The sequence below is a fragment of the Cydia strobilella genome, chromosome 1, assembly GCF_947568885.1.
Source record: "Cydia strobilella chromosome 1, ilCydStro3.1, whole genome shotgun sequence".
Classification (NCBI taxonomy): domain Eukaryota; kingdom Metazoa; phylum Arthropoda; class Insecta; order Lepidoptera; family Tortricidae; genus Cydia; species Cydia strobilella.
Genome location: NC_086041.1, coordinates 23,337,634 through 23,358,227, shown reverse-complemented (window position 1 = coordinate 23,358,227; position 20,594 = coordinate 23,337,634). Strand labels below are relative to the sequence as shown.

The 20,594-nt window shown below is 37.2% G+C and overlaps 2 protein-coding genes across 2 annotated transcripts in view; both read left to right on the top strand.

Moving 5' to 3' along the window:
* The first annotated feature begins 1,514 nt into the window (after positions 1–1,514).
* Positions 1,515–5,712, top strand: LOC134742058 (uncharacterized). Its single transcript, XM_063674990.1, has one exon. It carries the CDS (start codon positions 1,560–1,562, stop codon positions 2,253–2,255), a length of 696 nt encoding a protein of 231 aa, XP_063531060.1. The 5' UTR covers positions 1,515–1,559; the 3' UTR covers positions 2,256–5,712.
* A 3,968-nt stretch (positions 5,713–9,680) lies between these two features.
* The window catches only part of LOC134742048 (WD repeat and FYVE domain-containing protein 3), a 50,109-nt gene continuing 39,195 nt past the window's right edge, over positions 9,681–20,594 (top strand). The window contains exons 1-17 of the mRNA XM_063674978.1: positions 9,681–10,132; positions 10,225–10,470; positions 10,827–10,985; positions 11,626–11,818; positions 12,452–12,516; positions 13,602–13,723; positions 13,850–13,888; positions 15,192–15,393; positions 15,550–15,869; positions 15,954–16,330; positions 16,550–16,719; positions 17,097–17,264; positions 17,408–17,553; positions 17,914–18,070; positions 18,755–18,948; positions 19,451–19,609; positions 20,209–20,340. Of these exons, the coding sequence (XP_063531048.1) occupies positions 9,932–10,132; positions 10,225–10,470; positions 10,827–10,985; positions 11,626–11,818; positions 12,452–12,516; positions 13,602–13,723; positions 13,850–13,888; positions 15,192–15,393; positions 15,550–15,869; positions 15,954–16,330; positions 16,550–16,719; positions 17,097–17,264; positions 17,408–17,553; positions 17,914–18,070; positions 18,755–18,948; positions 19,451–19,609; positions 20,209–20,340 (3,050 nt within the window). The 5' untranslated portion in view covers positions 9,681–9,931. The remainder of the gene's footprint in view (positions 10,133–10,224; positions 10,471–10,826; positions 10,986–11,625; positions 11,819–12,451; positions 12,517–13,601; positions 13,724–13,849; positions 13,889–15,191; positions 15,394–15,549; positions 15,870–15,953; positions 16,331–16,549; positions 16,720–17,096; positions 17,265–17,407; positions 17,554–17,913; positions 18,071–18,754; positions 18,949–19,450; positions 19,610–20,208; positions 20,341–20,594) is intronic.

Here is a 20,594-nt window from a genome sequence, read left to right as displayed (position 1 = left end):
TATGATATTTTCATCTGGTATCCCTAACATGATTGTTATGCAGCTAAATTAAGAAGAAGTTTAAAAATGGCTGACCTCAGACTCCTACCTACCTACGTAATTTGGGCGGATAATTTTACAAATAATGTTTTGTTAATTTGCGTAAATAATTGTGATATTTTTATTGAAATCGTTTGATTCTACATTGCTTTGAGTGTAACGTAATTTTACGATGTTATTCTCACATATTGCGTTAAGAGGAAGGTGTAAAATACCGTACTTACGTGTGAAAGGTTATGATCTCATATTTTTGCTCAGAGCGGCTATTACAGCCGATTACAGAACAATTCACCAGTATTTTATCAAAGTTCAAGCATTCGAAACGCTAACCATCACTATATTTCATATGAGAAAGCACAATTTCATACAAAACAACGATAATTAAACAAGCAACGAACAAACATGACATGTCACGTACATATTTGTTTGCCACAACCTCGGTTGTGGCAGCGGTGGAAAAGTGAAACTATGACAAGGACAAACAATAACAGCGCTTTCTCTGCTACTCCTACTGAAAGATACATAAGACTATCCCGTTCGGTCATTTTCCCCCACTCCTCATGACCGATCTAGTTATACTAGATTCATGATGCCACCCGACCCGGTCGGTGATAAGGACAAAGCATGGCACTATTTGCTCTTTTCTCTTATAGGAATCGCAATAAAACTATCTTTTCAACACACTTGCTCAAAACGACTTTTTTATTCCACCGATTTTTGGCTCATAATCCTAGATATTAAACACGCGTGCTCTTTCAGTGTATTATTCCAATCGTGCTTTTTCATTATATTATCCGACTGATGCAACACACAATACTAACTGTTTTAAATATTAAAATTTGATTATTATGAGTTTCTTTTTTTTCTCGCAAGTGTGTTGAAAAACGTCGTATGAAACGCGTGTGCATTGGTCATTGTCATTACACACATCGGCTTTCTTATTGCGCGCTCGCTTACAGCTCGCGCGCACAATATCGCCTCGTGTGTAATGACCAACTTAGCACACTTGTATCATAATGTACTATTCTCTATCAAAGAGTGTCAGGCCCTTGAAAATGTGACAGTTACGAAGAATGCGCACTTCCATACGAAGGGTACGCACGCCGCACGCACGAGCTACTTTTGTCGCCGCGACTATTTTGTCACTCACATCAAGTCTATGGGCTAGTATGAAGTGCGCACACGTAGCGACGTGACTCCTGGGAGACTTTTGTCCGCGGGTTCGGTGAAAAGCCCGCGACGAAACCCGCGAAGAGACAAATAAATCGCCTGGCGACTAAGTTTCTCGTGTGTGCATACCCTAACCCATAGACTTGATGTGAGAGTTGTGTGAGAGACAAAATAGTCGCGGAGACAAAAGTTCCTCGTGTGTGCATACCCTATTACCCTAATCCAATCCATAAACAAGTGTTTCCGCCTTCCGGGCGGTTTGTTGTCATTTATTTTATGTCATTTTTTTGTTCATGTTTACGGTGTTTATTTATTTTCTTCGGCAACCCGGTAGGCAAATATAATTGCCGATGCTGTTTCTTCTACAAAAGATAAATGCAGTAAATGATCACGATTCACCATGCCAAAACAAAATGACACCTTTGTTGAAGATAAGCAAGTCTATATTTATCGTTATTGCACTTACTTTTGCTTCTAAATGGGCATACCTACATTACTTTAACAAGAAGGAAAAGAAAATAGCGCCAAAAGAAATACACGAAGTTTTGATGTTTTCTCATGGACTCGGAGAGCTACAAAAAAGTAAATATTCAAGATGCGTCGTAACACAGAGCATGGATCGTCTGTTATATTTTGTAAACTCCCCAAGATACACATTGGACATATGCATGTACGTTTTGACTAATCTGGATTTGGCCCAGACAGTGTTAAAGCAGCATTTGAAAGGAGTAAAAGTCCGTGTAATAGTTGACGCTGACATGGCGTATGCTTCTGGTTCTCACATAAGAAAATTGGAGAAACAAGGTATTCCTGTTAGGTGGATGAAATCAACAAATCTTATGCACCATAAGTTCTCATTGGTAGATGCGTCAAGCGAAAACCCAGCTGCTGTCCCCATGGTGATAATGGGATCTCTCAACTGGACCAATCAAGCTTTGAGTGGCAACTGGGAAGATGTTACAGTCACTTCACAAAGGGAACTTGTTGACAAGTACAGACTGGAGTTTGACCGACTTTGGGTTCTATTTAAACCAATAGTAGAATAAGTATTAATGTCCCATGCACAAACACATTGCTAGTATTGTGGAATTGTATTGCTGGCAGAATATATTGAATTATTAATGTTTCATATGCACATCAATCATGCAAAAAATTGCCACATAAATAGCAATCGTGACAACTTCATGTTTAAGTTGAATGAATACATGAAAGATTTTTAACATTTTGTAGTGCTGGGAGTGAAGGGGTAAATATAATGAATAAATTGCTGCACAATGCATCCCAGTGCCGGATTAAGCCAGCAGGGCCTGTAGCATATTCTATCATGGGGCCCATGGATTGTTTTAATTTTGTTGGACGAAGTGAAGCTTAGGTTGTTTACAGCCACAATGTGTAGGTGCAAACGCGCTGGGCCCATGGGTTTTGCTAGTTTTGCTACATGACTAATCCACCACTGATGCATACTATATATTATATCCATACCCTGGGGTTTTGGCTGTGGGGTTTTACACTAGCAAAAAAACAGGAATAACTGCAAAACGAGAAATTATTTTAACATTTCTAAGTACATTTGGAGCTTACTAACTATTATTAATTCAGAATTTGGTAACTATTTTAAAATAAACAAAGTTTTAAATACACAAAATCATTCCCGCACCTAAAACTGGGGTATGATTATATCATGGCATTTTTATGTTAAGATTATCTATTTAGTAACTCCGAGTACTGCTTAAATCGTCACCTACTCTTGATGTTACGGCATTGATATTGTAATATTCAGTGGTTTTTGAGTGGTAAAGTTAATGCCAGAAATATATTCCAGTTCTATATCTTATTTCAATTGAATAAAGTGCAAGACTGCATACATATCTTTGAAGCTGATCATACATAATCAGGTGTTTCTATGTACAGTCCGCCTGCAAGTTCTGAGGAATTAAAATTAGCACCCTTTTATCCTCTATGTATCCTATGCCCCCTCTCCACAAGCATTGATGCAGGAAAACTCTCACTTTTGCAGACCCTTAATCTCAAAGCTTGCACTTTGACTGTAGGTTATGATTCTGTTACTTATTAAGTACTACAAGTACTAAAATAGTTATAAGTAAATAATATGTGTTCAATGGGCATTTTAAATGTGTATTAAAGTGATATTTTCTAAAAGGTGATCAATGAAACAACATGATATTATCTATTAAAATAATTGTATTGTGATGGTTAGTTTCCTGTAAGGTCTGTTGTGATTTAAGAAAATCTATTATTTTTATTGTTGTACTTTTGTAAAGTACATTTTACTTACATACATTTATTACCTGAGCTTGCTTATGTGATATAGTTGGTCAAGCAAATCTTGTCAGTAGAAAAAGGCGGCAAATTTAAAAAATGTAGGCGCAAAGGGTTATCGTCCCATAGAAAATTAGAATTTCGCGCCTTTTTCTACTGACAAGATTTGCTTGACCAACTATAAATGCTGATTATCATAGGGCAGAGGGCATTCACATACCATGTACCATGTGTCACTGACAGTCTCAAAACTGACATATACGCTAATGTCTACGTAATTTACTTTCTATACATCTCGCTGATCGCTCGCATTAATATGCGAGTACGAGCGAGATGCATAGAAAGTAAGTTACGTTCTCGATAGTGTTTATGTCAGTGCCAAACTGATGGTAGCCACACTGCTATCACAGAACACATAATAAGGTAAGGTAACCTTATTATGTATTCTATGCCTGCTATCTACAGAATGGTCCAAACCTTGATGTTCAAAGAAGAAATTAGATTCCAAGCATCCGGGGCTGTCAGAATATACCCCATGTATGTTAGCTGATTTTTTGTAGTTTTCGAGTTATGAATTTTTTATTTTTGTTTTCTTAGTAATTCTGGGTTGGGCCGTTTATATTGTTTTTGCTTCGAAGGGAGCTTTTTGTTTGTTTTGTTTTTTGTCACATCATCCCTATGAATTGTACATCAACATAAGAAAAAAAAACAGTTTCTTAACTTAGAAGCAAGTTGCAAATACCAAAGTGAAAGTTATACGTACCTTTGAAGGTGACTCTAAAAAAATCTGACCTATTAAGTATTACTTTTCTAAAATTTTTGTTTCGAACAACTGACAGGCCGATATCAAAAATCTGACCTATTAAGTATCACTTTTCTAAAATTTTAGTTCCGAGCAACTGTTAGGCCGATATCGTCCGGCGGACTGATAGTCGGTGGGCCGCTTTAAATTTTGTACAAAAAAGTGATACTTAATAGGTCAGATTTTTTTAGAGTCACCCTTCAAAGGTACAAGGGCTGACCCGATGTTAAATCAGTAAGATGAAAACAATGTACCTCTTTTGTTGTATCAAGTATCACATTTTTGTACTGTTGCGAAAGCTTAGGGTCTAGCAAAGCTTTGAAATTTACCTTGAATCTTTGGAATTGAATTTTTGATTATTTTTATTAAGTACAAAATTTAAGTAATTAAATTTAAGTTGTGAATATAGGTAAAACAAGTAAGGATAATGTGACTATAAACATTTTTAATTAAAATTTAAAAAAAACATAACTCGAAAACTACAAATTGTATGGGAAAAGTTTTCCTCGATTTGTGGTTTTTCTAGCCGTTAATTTTTTTTAGTCCTATACTAGCTTTTGATCATGTATCCTGGGGATCGATTGGCATCAAAAAAAAAGTTTGCCAAAAATGACCTTTTTCTCGCATTTTCATATTCTTTACCAAAATCTGTAAACGTCAATCTTCATTAATTTGAAATTGAGGGAAGGTCTTCTAAGACCATTTTCGCGTAGCAGTACGGGATCTGGTAGCTGCCCTCACAGACCCAATAAGAAAATCCCTGAGGAAAATCCACCCTGAGGACCTACCGCGAACCACGTTCGACGTGTTGCCTCTCTGTTGCACTTGTAAATTCGTGCGTAAGTGTGACAGGGAGGAAACACGCCAGACGTGGTTCGCGGTAGGCCATCTCAATATAAGAAAACGTGACGACACTACAGTATTGCCACTTTTTAATTTTTACTCTTTTTTTTGTCAGACTATACATGGGCTCTGACAGCTATCTCATTTCTTTCTTTGGACGTCAAGGTTTTGACCATCCTGTATAAATGTGCTTATTATAATGTTCTATGACCCCTCATAGATTATATTAGACCTACTTCATATTAGCTACCTACCGTCTTCATATTAGCTACCTCTTTTCTATTATCTTCTTTCATAATTATGCCACATTTGCCACGATGGTTACGTAAGGTAATGTAATAAATTCAGATATGAGAGCGTTCTGGCTCTAATGCTCAGCAGAATGTACCTATGGTACTAACACTCAAATTTCCTGTCTGATTAAGGTTCTTTTGGGGTCAGACCCGTGAACCTGCATTTTTCTTGGAATAACAGATATAGTACCCACTGGTATCTACTAATCTGTACTGTATCTGGCACTGGCACTAGTAGTAAATTTTTTGAGGAAGTTCAGTTCTATCAGAGAAGCAGATTTAAAAGCAACAATAAAGTGAAGTTATACATTGAAATAAACGTGTTTTTATAGTACACTAATAGCGACTCGCCCCGGCTTCGCACGGGTAGTTCAACAAATTTACACAAAACCTTTACAAATTATACATATAAACCTTCCTCTTGAATCACTCTATCCATTAAAACAAAACAAAAACGGCCAAGTGCGAGTCGTACTCGCGCACGAAGGGTTCCGTACCATTACGGAAAAAACAGCAAAAAAATCACGTTTGTTGTATGGGAGCCCCATTTAAATATATATATATTATTCTGTTTTTAGTATTTGTTGTTAAAGCGGCAACAGAAATACATGATCTGTGAAAATTTCAACTGTCTAGCTATCACGGTTCATGAGATACAGCCTATTGACAGACTTGACCGGTTTTTAGTATTATACTATAGTCTGGCAAACACAATCTGTCAGTAAGTAAGAACAAAGAAAACTATAGGTACAGTCGAAGGCAAAAATATCGATCCAGACAAATGGCTCAAAAATATGTGAACACGATTTTATTGTCTGAGCGTACACATATTTTTGAGACTTTGGGAATGTATATATATATTTATGCCCTTGATTGTACTCATCAATTAAAATGAGACAGTCCTGGGCCAAACTATAAGAAAGCTGTAAATGTCGATAGGTTATTGATCTGAGGTCGATACATCACTATGCCAAAAATATAACCTTTCATACTTAGCAGAAAAGTTCGAAAATATATGCAAAAATCTATATAGACTTGAATGCAAGTAATAATTACATAAACAATATATCGATTTCAATGTTTAGGGTCAGGTCCTATAAATTATTTCTTCAAAATTGAACAAAACTCACCGATTAAAGGTTATCGGTTCGTGCGTATTTTCTTTTCTTCCTGTATGCGATTTACAGCCCTCGATCACACAAACAAGACAATTATCACAAAGGGAACTTCAAACCATTACAAATAAAAACTCAGCACGTTTTCCAACAATCTTTCAGGAATAGCAACAATATAATTAAAATAAACCAAGATGACCGCTGAAATTCCCGAAATATTTCAACTAAAATAATACGACTATGTCAAGTTGTTACAGTTGACATCTACCTGTGAAATAACGAACATATTTTTTATTTGGCTGGATTATATTAGAACCACATAGGACCATTTGAAATTTTCCTCAGTTCATCTTATGACAATACTGAAAAAAAAACCAACTTTCCATACCAAAAAGTTATTACCGGTGGACATTTCTCGAACGAATATCAACTGTAGGCTACATGAGTGACGGTTTAAAACATAATATCAAAGCTATATGACATACGACTCTTTTATTATCTCATTCATCTCACAAAAGCTCGCTCAACGTTCACCTAATACAACTACTCAACACCAGATGGCGTTATTTTATATAATTTTAAAATCACTACTTATTACAGGCGAGAAAAGGGCTAAAAAACCAGTATAAGTAAGGTCTAATTACGCATGGTTTGTTACGGATCTCACGGTCACGTTACACTGGTGTTTTCGAGACCTCTACACGCCTGCGAGTAGCTAACCGTTGGAACTTCTTTCCATTCGACGATATAGGGAGGGGACAGTGTAATCGGAGTGTTTTATCGATATTTGTGTGTTCAGTTAGGTATTGATATTTCATTACCGTATGTTTTAACACATTTAGATGATACTTTATTTATGATTATAATATAGGTAGTGATAATCGTGATTGTATGAAAAATAATATGTAGTACAGTACAACAAATATCTAACTAGAAATTTGTTTCTTATTAATTGACCAACTAGGTTGTTAATGTGAACATTAAATATATCTTAAAGTCAAACAGATAAAATCATAGTTCTTTAAAGGTCTATTAACTCGGTATTGCTGTTATTTTGTGATCACAAATCTGCAATTACTTACATAGGTAAGTATTCGTCTTTAACAATATATTTACTTGTAGCAGCATTTAAGGCCAATCTAGACGGGACAACCTGATTAAATTGTCAAATTAATTGTATGGTGTGAAAGCATACATGAAACTGGATCATCGATCCCACTTGATTTGATTGTAAGATTGTGACCTATCAAATCAGGAAGGGGGCGGCAAAATTCCAATATTTGACGCTAGTTTGCGTGGTAAGGAACACTTTTTATTAATTAAGTGAGCCCGAATGTCACTAATAATTACTAAATTAGTAACTAAGTTTTAGGCGTGTGGACGCTAGATGAGATGTATGGCAATTTTATCCCCAGAAATCTTTCTCTAAGAAATGCTCCTAGCAAATGGTGCTATATTTTTGCGGAAACTAATTTTCTTGCCCAGTAGCATTGATCCATTTATTTTTAATATCGGCATCTTGTGGTAACCTACAATAATTAATAATAAAGAAATAGAAAATATAAAACGTTTATTCATGGCACATTGCATGCATTGTACGCATAAGTGCATTAAGTACCTAGTCTAATTATATTAACGATGAAAATATTATGATGGGTGTAAAAAACAAAAACGTATGTAAAGGATGAAATGACCCCGACTTAACTTAGTGCTTGATGACCAGTGCTGCCATATTTACTAAGACATTGATTATCCCAAATAATAATTAGAAACGTGTCTAAAATAATAATTTATTACCGAACTACCAAACATCAAACTTGAAATATCGTAACTTTAACTTTATCGATATAAATATCGACATTGCGCAGCATCTGAGTAGCGAAGTTATTTGACATTTAGGATAGCGAATATTCCAGATAAACGTAAAGAATAGTGACAAAGGATTGTGAACTCTAAGTTCTAACTGATAAAATATAGATTTACTTAACGAACATTCGTAAATAATGCAAAAGAAACAGATTTTTCGTATTTATCGGATTATATTTAAATAAATAACCACCGGTGATAGGAAATACCTCCACGTGAAAGATTTTTTAAACCGCTGTGATTTCTGCAGCTTAATACTGCACAATACGGCATTTTAAATTTAATTATCAATTTTTGTTAGACGAGCGTACGTACGACGTGAATGTCATTCGAGCATGAAGTTTACACAACAACTGTCAACTGAGCATAGTCTGTGCATAAAGTGAGTCGGTCGCTAGTGTCGCTACTAACTGTCGGATAGACGGGAACGCCTACTTGCCATCTCCATCCTACTCCGTGAAAAAAACGAAAGAACTTGCGGATTGTTGTCTCACTCACTCATAGACAAAAAGTAATAGCGTGTTGTGAATACGATATCTTTTACCAAGCTTTTATTTTTGCCCGGCTTCTTTGCTTTAGTTATTATTCTGAGGCTTTAGTCATTATTCTGAGATTCATATAAAATTTTAAACTGGGCTGCATAGGATTTTTTCTCTTTCACTTATAAATTTCGGTATTTCGCCATCACCTACCTATGATGGCACTATTTTCTCTTTCCTCTTATAAGAATCGCAATAAGACTATCTTTCTCTATCAAAGAGTGTCAGGCCCTTGATCTTTGAGTATATACTTGATGGATTGTAATTTTAAGTTCATACTAAGTTCATACATACATATATTTATATATATAGTTGGTCAAGCAAATCTTGTCATTAGAAAAAGGCGCGAAATTCAAATTTTCTATGGGACGATAACCCTTCGCGCCTACATTTTTAAATTTGCCGCCTTTTTCTACTGACAAGATTTGCTTGACCAACTATAGCAACATTGTGTTTTACCTTTTTACCAAAAATAGTTGTAGTTGGTCAAACTAAATTGGCAGTAAATAAGAACAAAAAAACTGTACTCATCCTTTTCTTTCGGGTGCTAGTACTAGTGTAAGATAAAGATAGTATGATTCTCTGTCTATGTTTGAAATAAGACAGTCCTTTGACAAACTATATATTCATTTTCATTCTCTAGGCAACACTGCCATTGTAAATTGTGATTGATAAAAATTGATACTTGATAGATTTCTGTTTTCTGTTGTGAGTGGGCGTGCGGAAGGCGCATTTATTTAGGATTTAATTAAGACTCATAAAATTATATTCTTAAAGGAAAAATAGTAATTTTATAGATTAATTCAGTTATGTAGGCGGAAGCGCCGAGAATTCCTAGTGAATAAATAAAATGATTAACCATCAGACCAACATTTTCAGACGTTTTGTTTTTCTATTGAAAACAATGAAGTGAAAATTATAAATATGTGTATTTTTTGGAATAAGAGGATAACTTGAAGTTTGTGGGAAAATTAAGTGCTAAAGATGAATCTGATGCGCAAATTACGTGGTGCTGCGGGCTCAACGTCTTCGGAGCCCGCGGAGTCTGCCAGCGCGTCCTCACATCTTCAGCTCGGCCTCATGCACCTCAAGAAGCTGTTTGCGGAGTACACTCACGCAGCGCAGCCTCTAACAGATGCTGAAAAAGATGATAAACTGTACAATATGCTACCTCTATTTTGCAAGGTAAGTGCAATATACAATAGAAATATAAATTATTTCAAAGATTATTTACATGAGAAATGTGTTTGAGACTAAAATATATGTTTAAAATACAGGTATTTGGTAGCAGCCCATCAAGTGAGATGAATGAAAAGTTTTGGGACATTTTATCATTTTGCCAGCAAGTGTCCAAACTTATGGTATCAGAGATTAGGAAAAGAGCTAGCAACCAAAGTACAGAGGCAGCAAGTTGTGCCATAGCAAAGTTCCTTGAAATTGAGAATTCTGAGGAATCTAGCAATGGCTGGATGTTGCTATCCACTTTAAATCTTCTAGCAGCGGGAGACCAATCGTTGATACAGGTTACCCATGTTTATTTAATTTTTTTTATGCAACATTATCTAAAGCATGTTAAATGTTAATGTTGTGGTTGTAAATTTGGATATGTACACAATTATAAGTAATTAAAATCATTGTAATGAATGAAAATGAAAATTTCCTGTTTGGTTGTTATGGTTTTGTTTAGATAACTTAACAAACTGTATTCATGATTCATGACAGGCAACCACAACATAATATTGTTTTTATGAATACACCAGTAATTTATTTTGTGTAGAAGTCATTGGCAGTGAAAACGTTTTAAAACCACATTACTAAAATCAATAATGAATAAGCATAGAGGATTTACATTTATTAAAAACTTTCGTTTTATTTCTAGGTCATGACTACAGCTTCTATTCCATCAACATTAGTCAAATGTTTATACCTATTTTTTGATCTTCCTGAAATACCTGAATCAGAGGCTGATGTTCAAGATGGTGTCAGTGATTTTACTCCAAGAGAAAGAAGGATATTGTTGCAAAAGATATTTGTTCAGGTAATTTACAAAACATTCAAAATCAGCAAATGAGATCACTGCTGTCTTAAAAATTAACAAACGAATTGAATTGAATATGTATCTTAATATTTAATATTTTAAAGAAAATAGTATTAGTTCATATAAAAATTTTGCTAAATTCTCAAAATTTGTATGCTACTTGGACTTTGGCTTAGAAAACTTAATTTTTAGGGTTCCGTACCCAAAGGGTAAAAACGAGACCCTATTACTAAGACTCCTCTGTCCATCTGTCTGTCTGTTACCAGGCTGTATCTCATGAACCTTAATAGCTAGACAGTTGAAATTTTAACAGATGATGTATTTCTGTGGCCGCTATAACAACAATTACTAAAAACAGAATAAAATAAATATTTAAGTGGGTCTTCCATACAACAAACCCGATTTTTTTGCCGTTTTTTGCGTAATGGTACGGAACCCTTCGTGCGCGAGTCCGACTCGCACTTGGCCGGTTTTTTTTATTATCTTTCGTATCATACTGCTTCTTTATTTTTGAATTACTTAAGAGATCTTAATCAGGTTTCCAGTAGTATATAAAAGTTAAAATATTCATAAATTATGGTTTCAACAAATGCTAAATTTGGTACTCCTTTCTTACAAAAATTGTCCTGGTTATATGCAGGTCCTTGTGCGACTATGCAGTCATCCATTTCCATGTGAAGAGTTGGCAAGGAAAGATGATCTCAGCTTACTGTTCTCTGCCATAACATCATGGTGTGCCCCTCACAATATTATGTGGCGAAAGTCAGCGGCAGAAGTACTGATGACATTATCTAGGCATGGATTAACACAATCTGTTGTGCAATACATACATAGTAAGTTATAATATTAAAGTGTCATGTTTTACTTATGAAAACATTATTGTTTGCTCACAAATTTGCTAAAATCTAATTTGTACTTTTTCCCTTAATTTTTGGGCTCAAAGTGTTTTAGTTGGACAATAAAAGGATTGCTTGGGTTTAAAATGCTCTGCTATATTTATTAACTCTCTGGCCGTCAAAATAGCCTTTTTATACATTGCCTACTCTTTAACCCTTGGAGCGCCCTACTGACACACGTGTGTCAGTTGTTAGTATAGGAGTTCCATACTACTGTTATAATGGGGCGCTCTAGGGTTTAAAAACTCAGACTCATAGTTTATCAAGATCAAGACTCATTAACACAATGGAACAAGGAAAGATTGGCGTGGTCATATAGTAGTCACTGTAGTCAGTATAAGTAAGCATCCCTGGTTGTCATCGGCAAAACAATGAATAATTAGGTGTTGTGTGTAATTAAGTCAATAATATAACTGAACATGAATGGTAAAAGATTCTGTATCACAGCTGGCATGTGTGGATCTATTATATTATTCTCAGAAAACTGATGTTTATTCATCATTATGTTCACATTCACAGATATGTTATAAAAAATAATAATTGAGTTTAACACCACTGTTTCTGTTACAGATAAAGGTTGTGTAGCACTATGTATAGAAAACATGCAGAAAATACCAGAGCTAACTCCATTGGAGGTAATATAACTCACCATTAACGTGTTAACTGACAGTATGGTAGGGGTCATCCATTAATTACGTTACACATTTAGTGGCGGGAGGGAGTCAAGAAAATGTGACATGTTGTAACAACTTTGTGACGTCATTTTAACATCACCTGTAATTATTCTTTAGATTATTTTAATTCGTCGTACAGTTAAATAACTAGTTTTTAGGGTTCCGTAGTCAACTAGTTTCGCCATGTCCGTCTGTCCGTCCGCAGCTTTGCTCCGTGGTCGTTAGTGCTAGGAAGCTGCAATTTGGCATGGAATCATGGATATATAAATCAATCATGTCGACAAAGTGGTAAAATAAAAACCAGATTTTTTTGTATCGCCTACATGTTAATAGGGGATGAAATTTTTTTGTTCGCTGCTACTCCATAGTGTGTGATGCCGTTGGATAGGTCTTTTAAAACGAATAGCGGTTTTTAACAATCATTTTTTGATAAAAATCATGAAATTTGTGTGACCTAATTTATGGGTGACGACGTACGCCAGAGGGGCTATTTGTGGGCTTAATAACGCGTAACTGTAGTACTGTCATCGAAATTGTTTTCACCATTGGTGGACCTTACGTGTGTGCAATAAGGTTTACAAATGTGCAGTTAACAGTGTGGGCGGTGGTTCATGAGGCAGTGAGTGCGAAGGTTGATTAGACCTATATCACTGTCTTTTTTTAATTGATCCTTGGATAAAAATAGGTGTTGATAAAGAACCTCGGTGCGTGAGGTACTTACTCGTACATCGGCAATTATCAGATTCGCATTAAAGGAACGTTGATAATGGTGTAAGCGCCTGCCGCAAAAAGGTATCTTTTCCCTGGATTTTTATTTAGTCGAAAAGAATTCAGTGTGGCTTTATGTTTTTACTTTAGGAGCTCAAACACGTGTCTCCCAGGTTATTCTAAATCAAAAGGGCCTATTACTTTTGTTTCAACACAAAAATTAACAGACAGATATTAAGACCTATTTAACTCCAACTGCCTCATATAATACCTACATATGTATATCTAGTAATCAATTAATGACTTAAGATGGTTTAATATACCCTTTGTTGTTTCAGGTGGTTGAAATGTTTGTTGCAGTATTTTGCTTTCTTAAGGACTCAAGTGATGTTAGTCAATTATTATTGGACGACTTTCGTTCATGTCAAGGATATTTATTTCTGTCGGAGTTTCTTCTCAAGTAAGTAGATTTATTTAATACATTTATTTCATGTAAATTAGTGCATGTGCACGTGTATTTAGATCTAATAGTTTGTTTTGTATCACAATGTTTTGTTTTATTTCTTTGAGTTATTTTTTATCACAGGCATGAGAGAGATGGGGTACCCGATTATTTGACGTCAGGGTAAGCACCGTTTACTGTTTTAGTCATACCTATTTGTGTTAGTAAGTATCCATTATTCCACTGTAAACCATTATTATGACTTGACTTTAATATGCCACCATTTCTGTGTATTTCATTTGGCAAAACGTGGCTCGCCTGCTTTCACCAACAGAGTTAAATCATGTCGAATTGTCGATCTGCAATATTTCTGTGCAATTTCCTGTCTTATAATTCAGTAACAGTGGCGTTTGGACTCATAAATGCAACAATTCAATTCAATTATTTATTCATAAAATTTTACATTTTATACGTCCGTTATTAGGTTACTGTTATTAGGTTTAGTTCCTTAAAATTTCGCGTGTGTTGGATTGGATCATACAGATCCTTTCCATATCTGGGACATTAAGTATGAACAGCTAAATCATTTTTAGATCTTACTTGTTTTAAGGTGATAAATGGTAGGTATATACACTATTTAGTTATTAGTTATTTGCAGTAAGTGAAATACCTAAGTTATACCCAGTTATTGGTATGTGACTGACGATTACGAGGACACGACTGAAACTACGGGCTGCTCTAATCGCACTGGTTTAGTGGTTTATTACATCGGTAACGGTAACGGTTAAGGTGGGCGCAGCCACACACACACATAAACATGCATACATAACATTCCCTTCCCCTAGTATAAGTACTATCTCTAAAATAACAATAATATAGTTCACTATATTTTACACGTTACACATTCGTATTACGTCATCTATATTGCATTGCTATGCAAAGAGAAGGCCACATTACCTGACATTACCTTAATACATGATAATGATGCGAGCAGATATTGATATCTAACTTTGTACGTACATAATGTGTCGTTAAATGTAACCCGTTGATAAATACTTTGTGTTGTGTTATGATAAGTAAACAAATCAATCCATATATTCAATAGCTATTTCATTAGCTGCCTATTGCATTGACTTGTTAATTAAACACATTATTACACCACATATTATTATGTGTATGATGTTTGTCAGGAAAATAAGCGCATAATACTTTCTCCTTGTGTCACTTAAAATGCTTTCTCCCTGTGTCGCTTAAATAATTTATCAGGTAGCAAATCGAAAAAAAGGTCATCCGGGCTAAAATGAACCCATGGCCTGAGAGGGGCTGGGTTCGAGAGATCGTAAGCACAAGAGACATCTAATATAATAGACTTTATAGGTATAGGTCTATGTAGGTTATAGTAATCTATATTATTTCTTATTTACACAAATGCCTGGGAAGGAATTAATCGAAATTGTTTTAATACGCATTTGTAACTAACTTATAGGTTAGAAGAGGAGCGCGTGAGCGGATCAGAGGCGCGCGCGGCGCTGCGCAACCTCGTGCTGATGATATCGTCGCTGTGCGCGTGCGGCTTCTCGGAGCTGCGGCCCACGCGCGCCAACACCGAGTTGTTCCAGCTGCAGGGGTTCGTGCTGCCGCAGCCCACCACGCCGGGCCAGGCCGTGAGGAACGTGCAGGCCTTTCAGGTACGTAATCTCCCAATGCGGTAACTTGGACATAACTTCAAAAATTCTGCTGTCTATGGTTCTGATGTTATTATTTATGCAAATGTCCCACAATCGCGATGAAATCAACACAAAGGTCAAAATTAATACTATATTAACGCGTTAATCAATTTTCAGGTCCTGCAATCGGTCTTCATAAAGTCAAACTCCGCTGCACTATGCTGCACTATACTAGATGCCATATCGAGCGTATACCACGCGGACAATGCAAACTATTTCATACTAGAGAACCAAAACACGTTAAGTCAATTTTCCGAAAGGATTCACCTGAAGAACGCTGAAATTCAAGAAAAGTTCTTTGAGCTTTTGGAGTTTATCGTTTTCCAGTTAAATTTTGTTCCCTGTAAGGAATTGATATCACTTTCTTTACTATTAAAAGCGAATAAATCGAGAAGCTGTAGCATATTGTGTATGAAAACGCTACTAAACATCTTAAAGTAAGTACTTCTTGTTGCCTGTTTATATTCACTTTTAAATTTAAGAACACGATAACAATTTTCACACTTGCTCGTTGTTTACAGGCATAATATGATTTTCAAAGATGTATACAGGGAAGTAGGTATGTTAGAAGTCTTTGTTACATGCCTCTCTCGCTACGCCGTATTTTTGAAGGACAAACAGATTGCAGAAGAGGAGAAATTAAAAAAAGAATCTGATCCTGCTTCTAGTGAGCCGACTGCTCCAGAAAGGAGGAAACGGTTATCTATAAGACAGGATTCATTGATAAAAGACCCTAATATTGATATAGAAGAGGAGGAATTGGGCACTTTGGTTATGGAAGGGTTGACGGCGTTATTGAACGGGAACACGAACAATTGTAATGTATTTAGGGACTGCGGTGGTGCGAAGTGCGTCCACGGTATGGTGGTTCATGAATCTTGTAGGAGTAAGGCTTTGGGTAAGTTTAGTAAAACATTCAAACATTTCTTAAATAAATGTTTAATCGGCTGGTAAAATGAGGCATATGTATAATTTGTAAGACATCTAGAAGACTGACGTTATAAAACGCAGTACCGCATACTTAAAAGTTTCGCCTCCAAAAGCTCTGATATTGACAGCCATCCATTGCAGAGGTACATATGTGATCTGAGTCCTTTATGATGGTTTGCCTGTCCAGGTGTCATAAGAGAACTGATAGTGAGTGGTTCAGGCGAAGAAGACATGTCAGCATTGCTTTGCGGCATGCATGCGGCGCCCAACGACGCCCTACGACTCAAGCTGCATATTCTGAAGGCCTTACTGGCGTGTCTCAGGGATTCACACAGGACTAGGACGATATTTAGAAAGGTAATGTTACGTTGGGTATTGGTTAATTAGGTAATTCAACATAGGCTAGGATAATATCACTACGCGGTAAAACGTGTGTCGACGTGTGTTTGTATGCACTACTACTAGTAGCCATGGAAGAGTTCCACTATTCATCTTCTGACTCCATCATCAAATCAGCTCGATGGTACCAAAATTATTGTATTGCCATTTATATTATACATACTTGCAAATTGAAATCGACTTGCAAAAATGTATTACTTTGTTACCTAGTTAGTTACAATTGAAGTTAACATAAGTGTGTTAAACTAAAAAAAAAAAGAATAGGTGAATACTCTGGTTTCAACAGTACATCTATTAATGTTGAATGTTTTACTAACGTAAATTAACTTCTTCAGGTCAGCGGCTTTGTGTACGTGACGAGCGTAGTGGCGTCGCTCGAAGGCAAACTGCAAGGGGATACTCTCATGGACCGGGATATGCTGCAGTTGATACATATAGTTTTCTACACTGTGAGCACGGCTATGCGTTTCGAGCCGGCGAACGCTAAGTTTTTTCATCACGAAGTATGAATTTTTTAACTGTTTTTTTTAATAGAAATTAATTAAGTTTTTTGATTCCAAATCTACTAGTCACCCTCTAGTGAAATAAGTCACCATTACGTAAAAATGTGTCAGAAATATAATTTATTTTCCCTATTTTGTTGTAGGTTTGTATGACAACACTTACCGATACTATTCGACTACTGGGTTGTTTTACCGAAAACACCGAACTTATGAACGACGTTGAAGCCGGCGACACGGAATTGTACGAAGTGTTCCACGAGTTATTTACCGGGAACATACTGGATATGATGTAAGTTATAAGTTATTGCTTCCCTATGTGACAATTCTCTTTTCAGCCAGGCACTGCATCGCACGGTTAAGTAAGTAAAGCGGATTTAGATTTATCTAACGCAGCGTACAACACGCGAACGCGAAGCGAAGCGATGCGGCGCGGGGTGAATCAATACTTTGATACCTATAGAAGTGTCCTACGTGGGCGATCTCGTTGCGAACGCGAACGCCGGCGCCGCGCCGCTTCGCTTTGCGTTCGCGAGTTGTTCGCTTACGTAAGACGCAGCGTACCGCTAATTGTTACTCGTTTGCTCTATGATTTCCGTTATGAGAAGTGGCTAAAAGATACCTTGTAAAATGCTAAATTGTTTTCTTACAGTTTCCCAGAAGGTGTCCCCGTGGTGTTTATCCACGCATGCATAGTATTGCGACTCCTGTACGACGTCGCTCTAGACTCGTTCGACAAACCCACCTTTTGCGGCTCGCTCAACGTTAAATCGCCTAGTTTAACGAGACAAAGTTCTGCTATCAATGAGGTAAGTGTCATTAGATTTATAGTACTGTTATACAATTTTTAAAAGTAAGGGCAAATCGCCTAGCGTGGTACGGGCATGTGATGCGGAGGGATGAAAGTCATGTGACGAGAAAGGAGAATGAATGTGGAGGGAGGTACGAGGAGAGGAAAACCGAGGAAAAGGTGGATAGACTGTGTGAAAGATGATATGAAACTAACGCAAGTGAATGATAAGATGACGGGTGACAGAGAGGTATGGAAGAAAAAGACATGCTGCGCCGACCCCAAGTGAATGGGACAAGGGCAAGCGAATGATGTCAATTTTTAATAGTATTTTATTCAGCAGCTGTATAAAAGGGTTCAAAAAAGGCGGTTGAAAGTGAGTATAACAATATGAGCCGAGGCGCGGCCCAATTAGAAAAATGTTAAGAAGAACCAACGCCGTTGGACTTGTAATTAAAATGGTCAAAACGGGGGCTACTTTTTCCATTTATGATCTTGATCACAAATTTAGACTCAATTATGATATTGGATCATTAATCAATTCAAATCAATTTTAATCTTACAAATAACTGGGTCAATATTCTAGAATTTTGACCCAACTACGAAGTATATTCTGTGACGTCGTTACTGATTAAAGTTAAAAGAAACTGTACTGTAATTGAATGTTTATCATAGCAGTTGTTTGAACTAGTATTATTTATAGTCGAAGCCGGCAGGGCGCACTGCGCCTCTCAACCTGTCAGCAAGCTCGTCGGGCGAGGCGTGGGTGGTGCACTCCGGAGTGGTGATCGTGCTGGCGCGGCTGCTGCCCGCGCTGCCCCGCCCCGCGCCCCACGAGGCGCACGCGCGCGCGCTCCGGGACTACCTCGCGCACGTGCTGAAGAGCCTCGTGCGCAGGTACGTAGATAAAGAATAACTATGCCCAGCCGAACCGATTAAAATCGCCTTAGGCCTTTGTCTCTCTAACGTTTCTATAAAAATTAGAATTTGGTATTGTGCAACCAGTGCATCGCAAATTGTGTCCACCGGAGACCAAGGCCCTAGAGCTTTCGTAATGACAATGCCAATGGGCCGTTGCTTCAACACACCGAAAGCCCGACTGTGACGCTTCGTGAGACGATTTAGGCAACATAGGTTATAGCTAAATCAGTAGCCGACAAGACGTACGAAAGCGTCCTACCCAGATCTCTATTTGCATACTGCACTCGATGCACAACTAATGGCTAGGTTGCGGCGGCTCTCCGGTCATACTGGGCATTTATGCATTTGGAATTTATGTTATGAGTTCCGATACTATGTACTTACTTAAAGATAAAGATAAAAAAACTTGTGTATTATTTCTCACTAAGTACGAGTAGGATGTAGAATGTAGGTACTTGATGATTGTTTATTGTTTCAGTGAGCGTAATCAACAAGTGATGTGCGGCGCAGGGCTAGCAGGCGCGGTGTTACGCGTGATGGGCGCCGCGCTGCGCGCAGAGAAGCACCCGCTGCACGCGCCCGCCATGTACATGCTAGAGCGCCTCGCTGCGCACGCGTTGAGGCCAGCTGAACTGAGGTAAGTACACGTGCACACTTTTTTAGGGTCCGTACCCAAAGGGTAAAAACGGGACCCTATTACTAAGACTCCACTGTCCGTCTGTCTGTCACCAGGCTGTATCTCATGAACCGTGATAGCTAGATTTTATGAAAATATTTTAAAGCAAATCCGTATTATTTTCATTTGTAACTGTTAGGGAGACCTGTAATTGGCTTCATGATTGTATCCTAGTTATAAGTCTATTCTGTTTGTAAAAGCTGTTGGTCTTCTAATAAAATAAGTAGACACACTACTATTTCGGTTAAATGACCGTTCGGTTGGCCAGTGCCCATACGTTTTGTGTTATAATGACAGGTCGGTCGGATATAATAGGATGATCGTAATGTCATTTTAGTATCTGGAATATAAAAATAAATTATAGGTACATATATTATTTCACTTCTGTTACGAAAGATAAGAAGGCGATTATTTGATATGCAAGGTGAATTAAGGCTGTGCCCGAGGTTCGAAGAATTGAACCAAATCCCTGCTCGCCCATAGCGCACACTTTTCATCTTCCCCAGCTCCAGAATCACGAACCATAGATGGGTCAGCACTAATATTATCAATTGTTCCAGGGAGTTCCTGCGCATGGGCAACCCTTTGAATTGCGTGGCACCCGAGCCTGGACAGTTGTGCAAGCCCGGCGGGCCGGTGCCGCTCACCCGCATCAAGACGCTGGTCTCCATGACCACTCCTAGAGATTACAGGTCAGACCGCCAAATCTTAAGTTTCATTCTCGTTAGTGCCTCCAATAATTTAATAATTTTATTTCACGTCGGGCCAATTTGGGCAGCTTGACATGATAATGTCATAAATGAGAGCCAAAGTGGTATAGATTATTAAAGTGGTTAGAAACTCCTTTTGTCGTTATGGCAGATTACACAAATTGTCAAAACAGTATTCAATGTATTATGGGAAATTGATATCTTGATCATGGAATACGTTTGAAATATGTGGTTTT

Coding starts and splice junctions, on each gene's coding strand:
- LOC134742058 (XM_063674990.1), top strand. CDS start 1,560: ATGCTGTTTCTTCTACAAAAGATAAATGCAGTAAATGATCACGATTCA.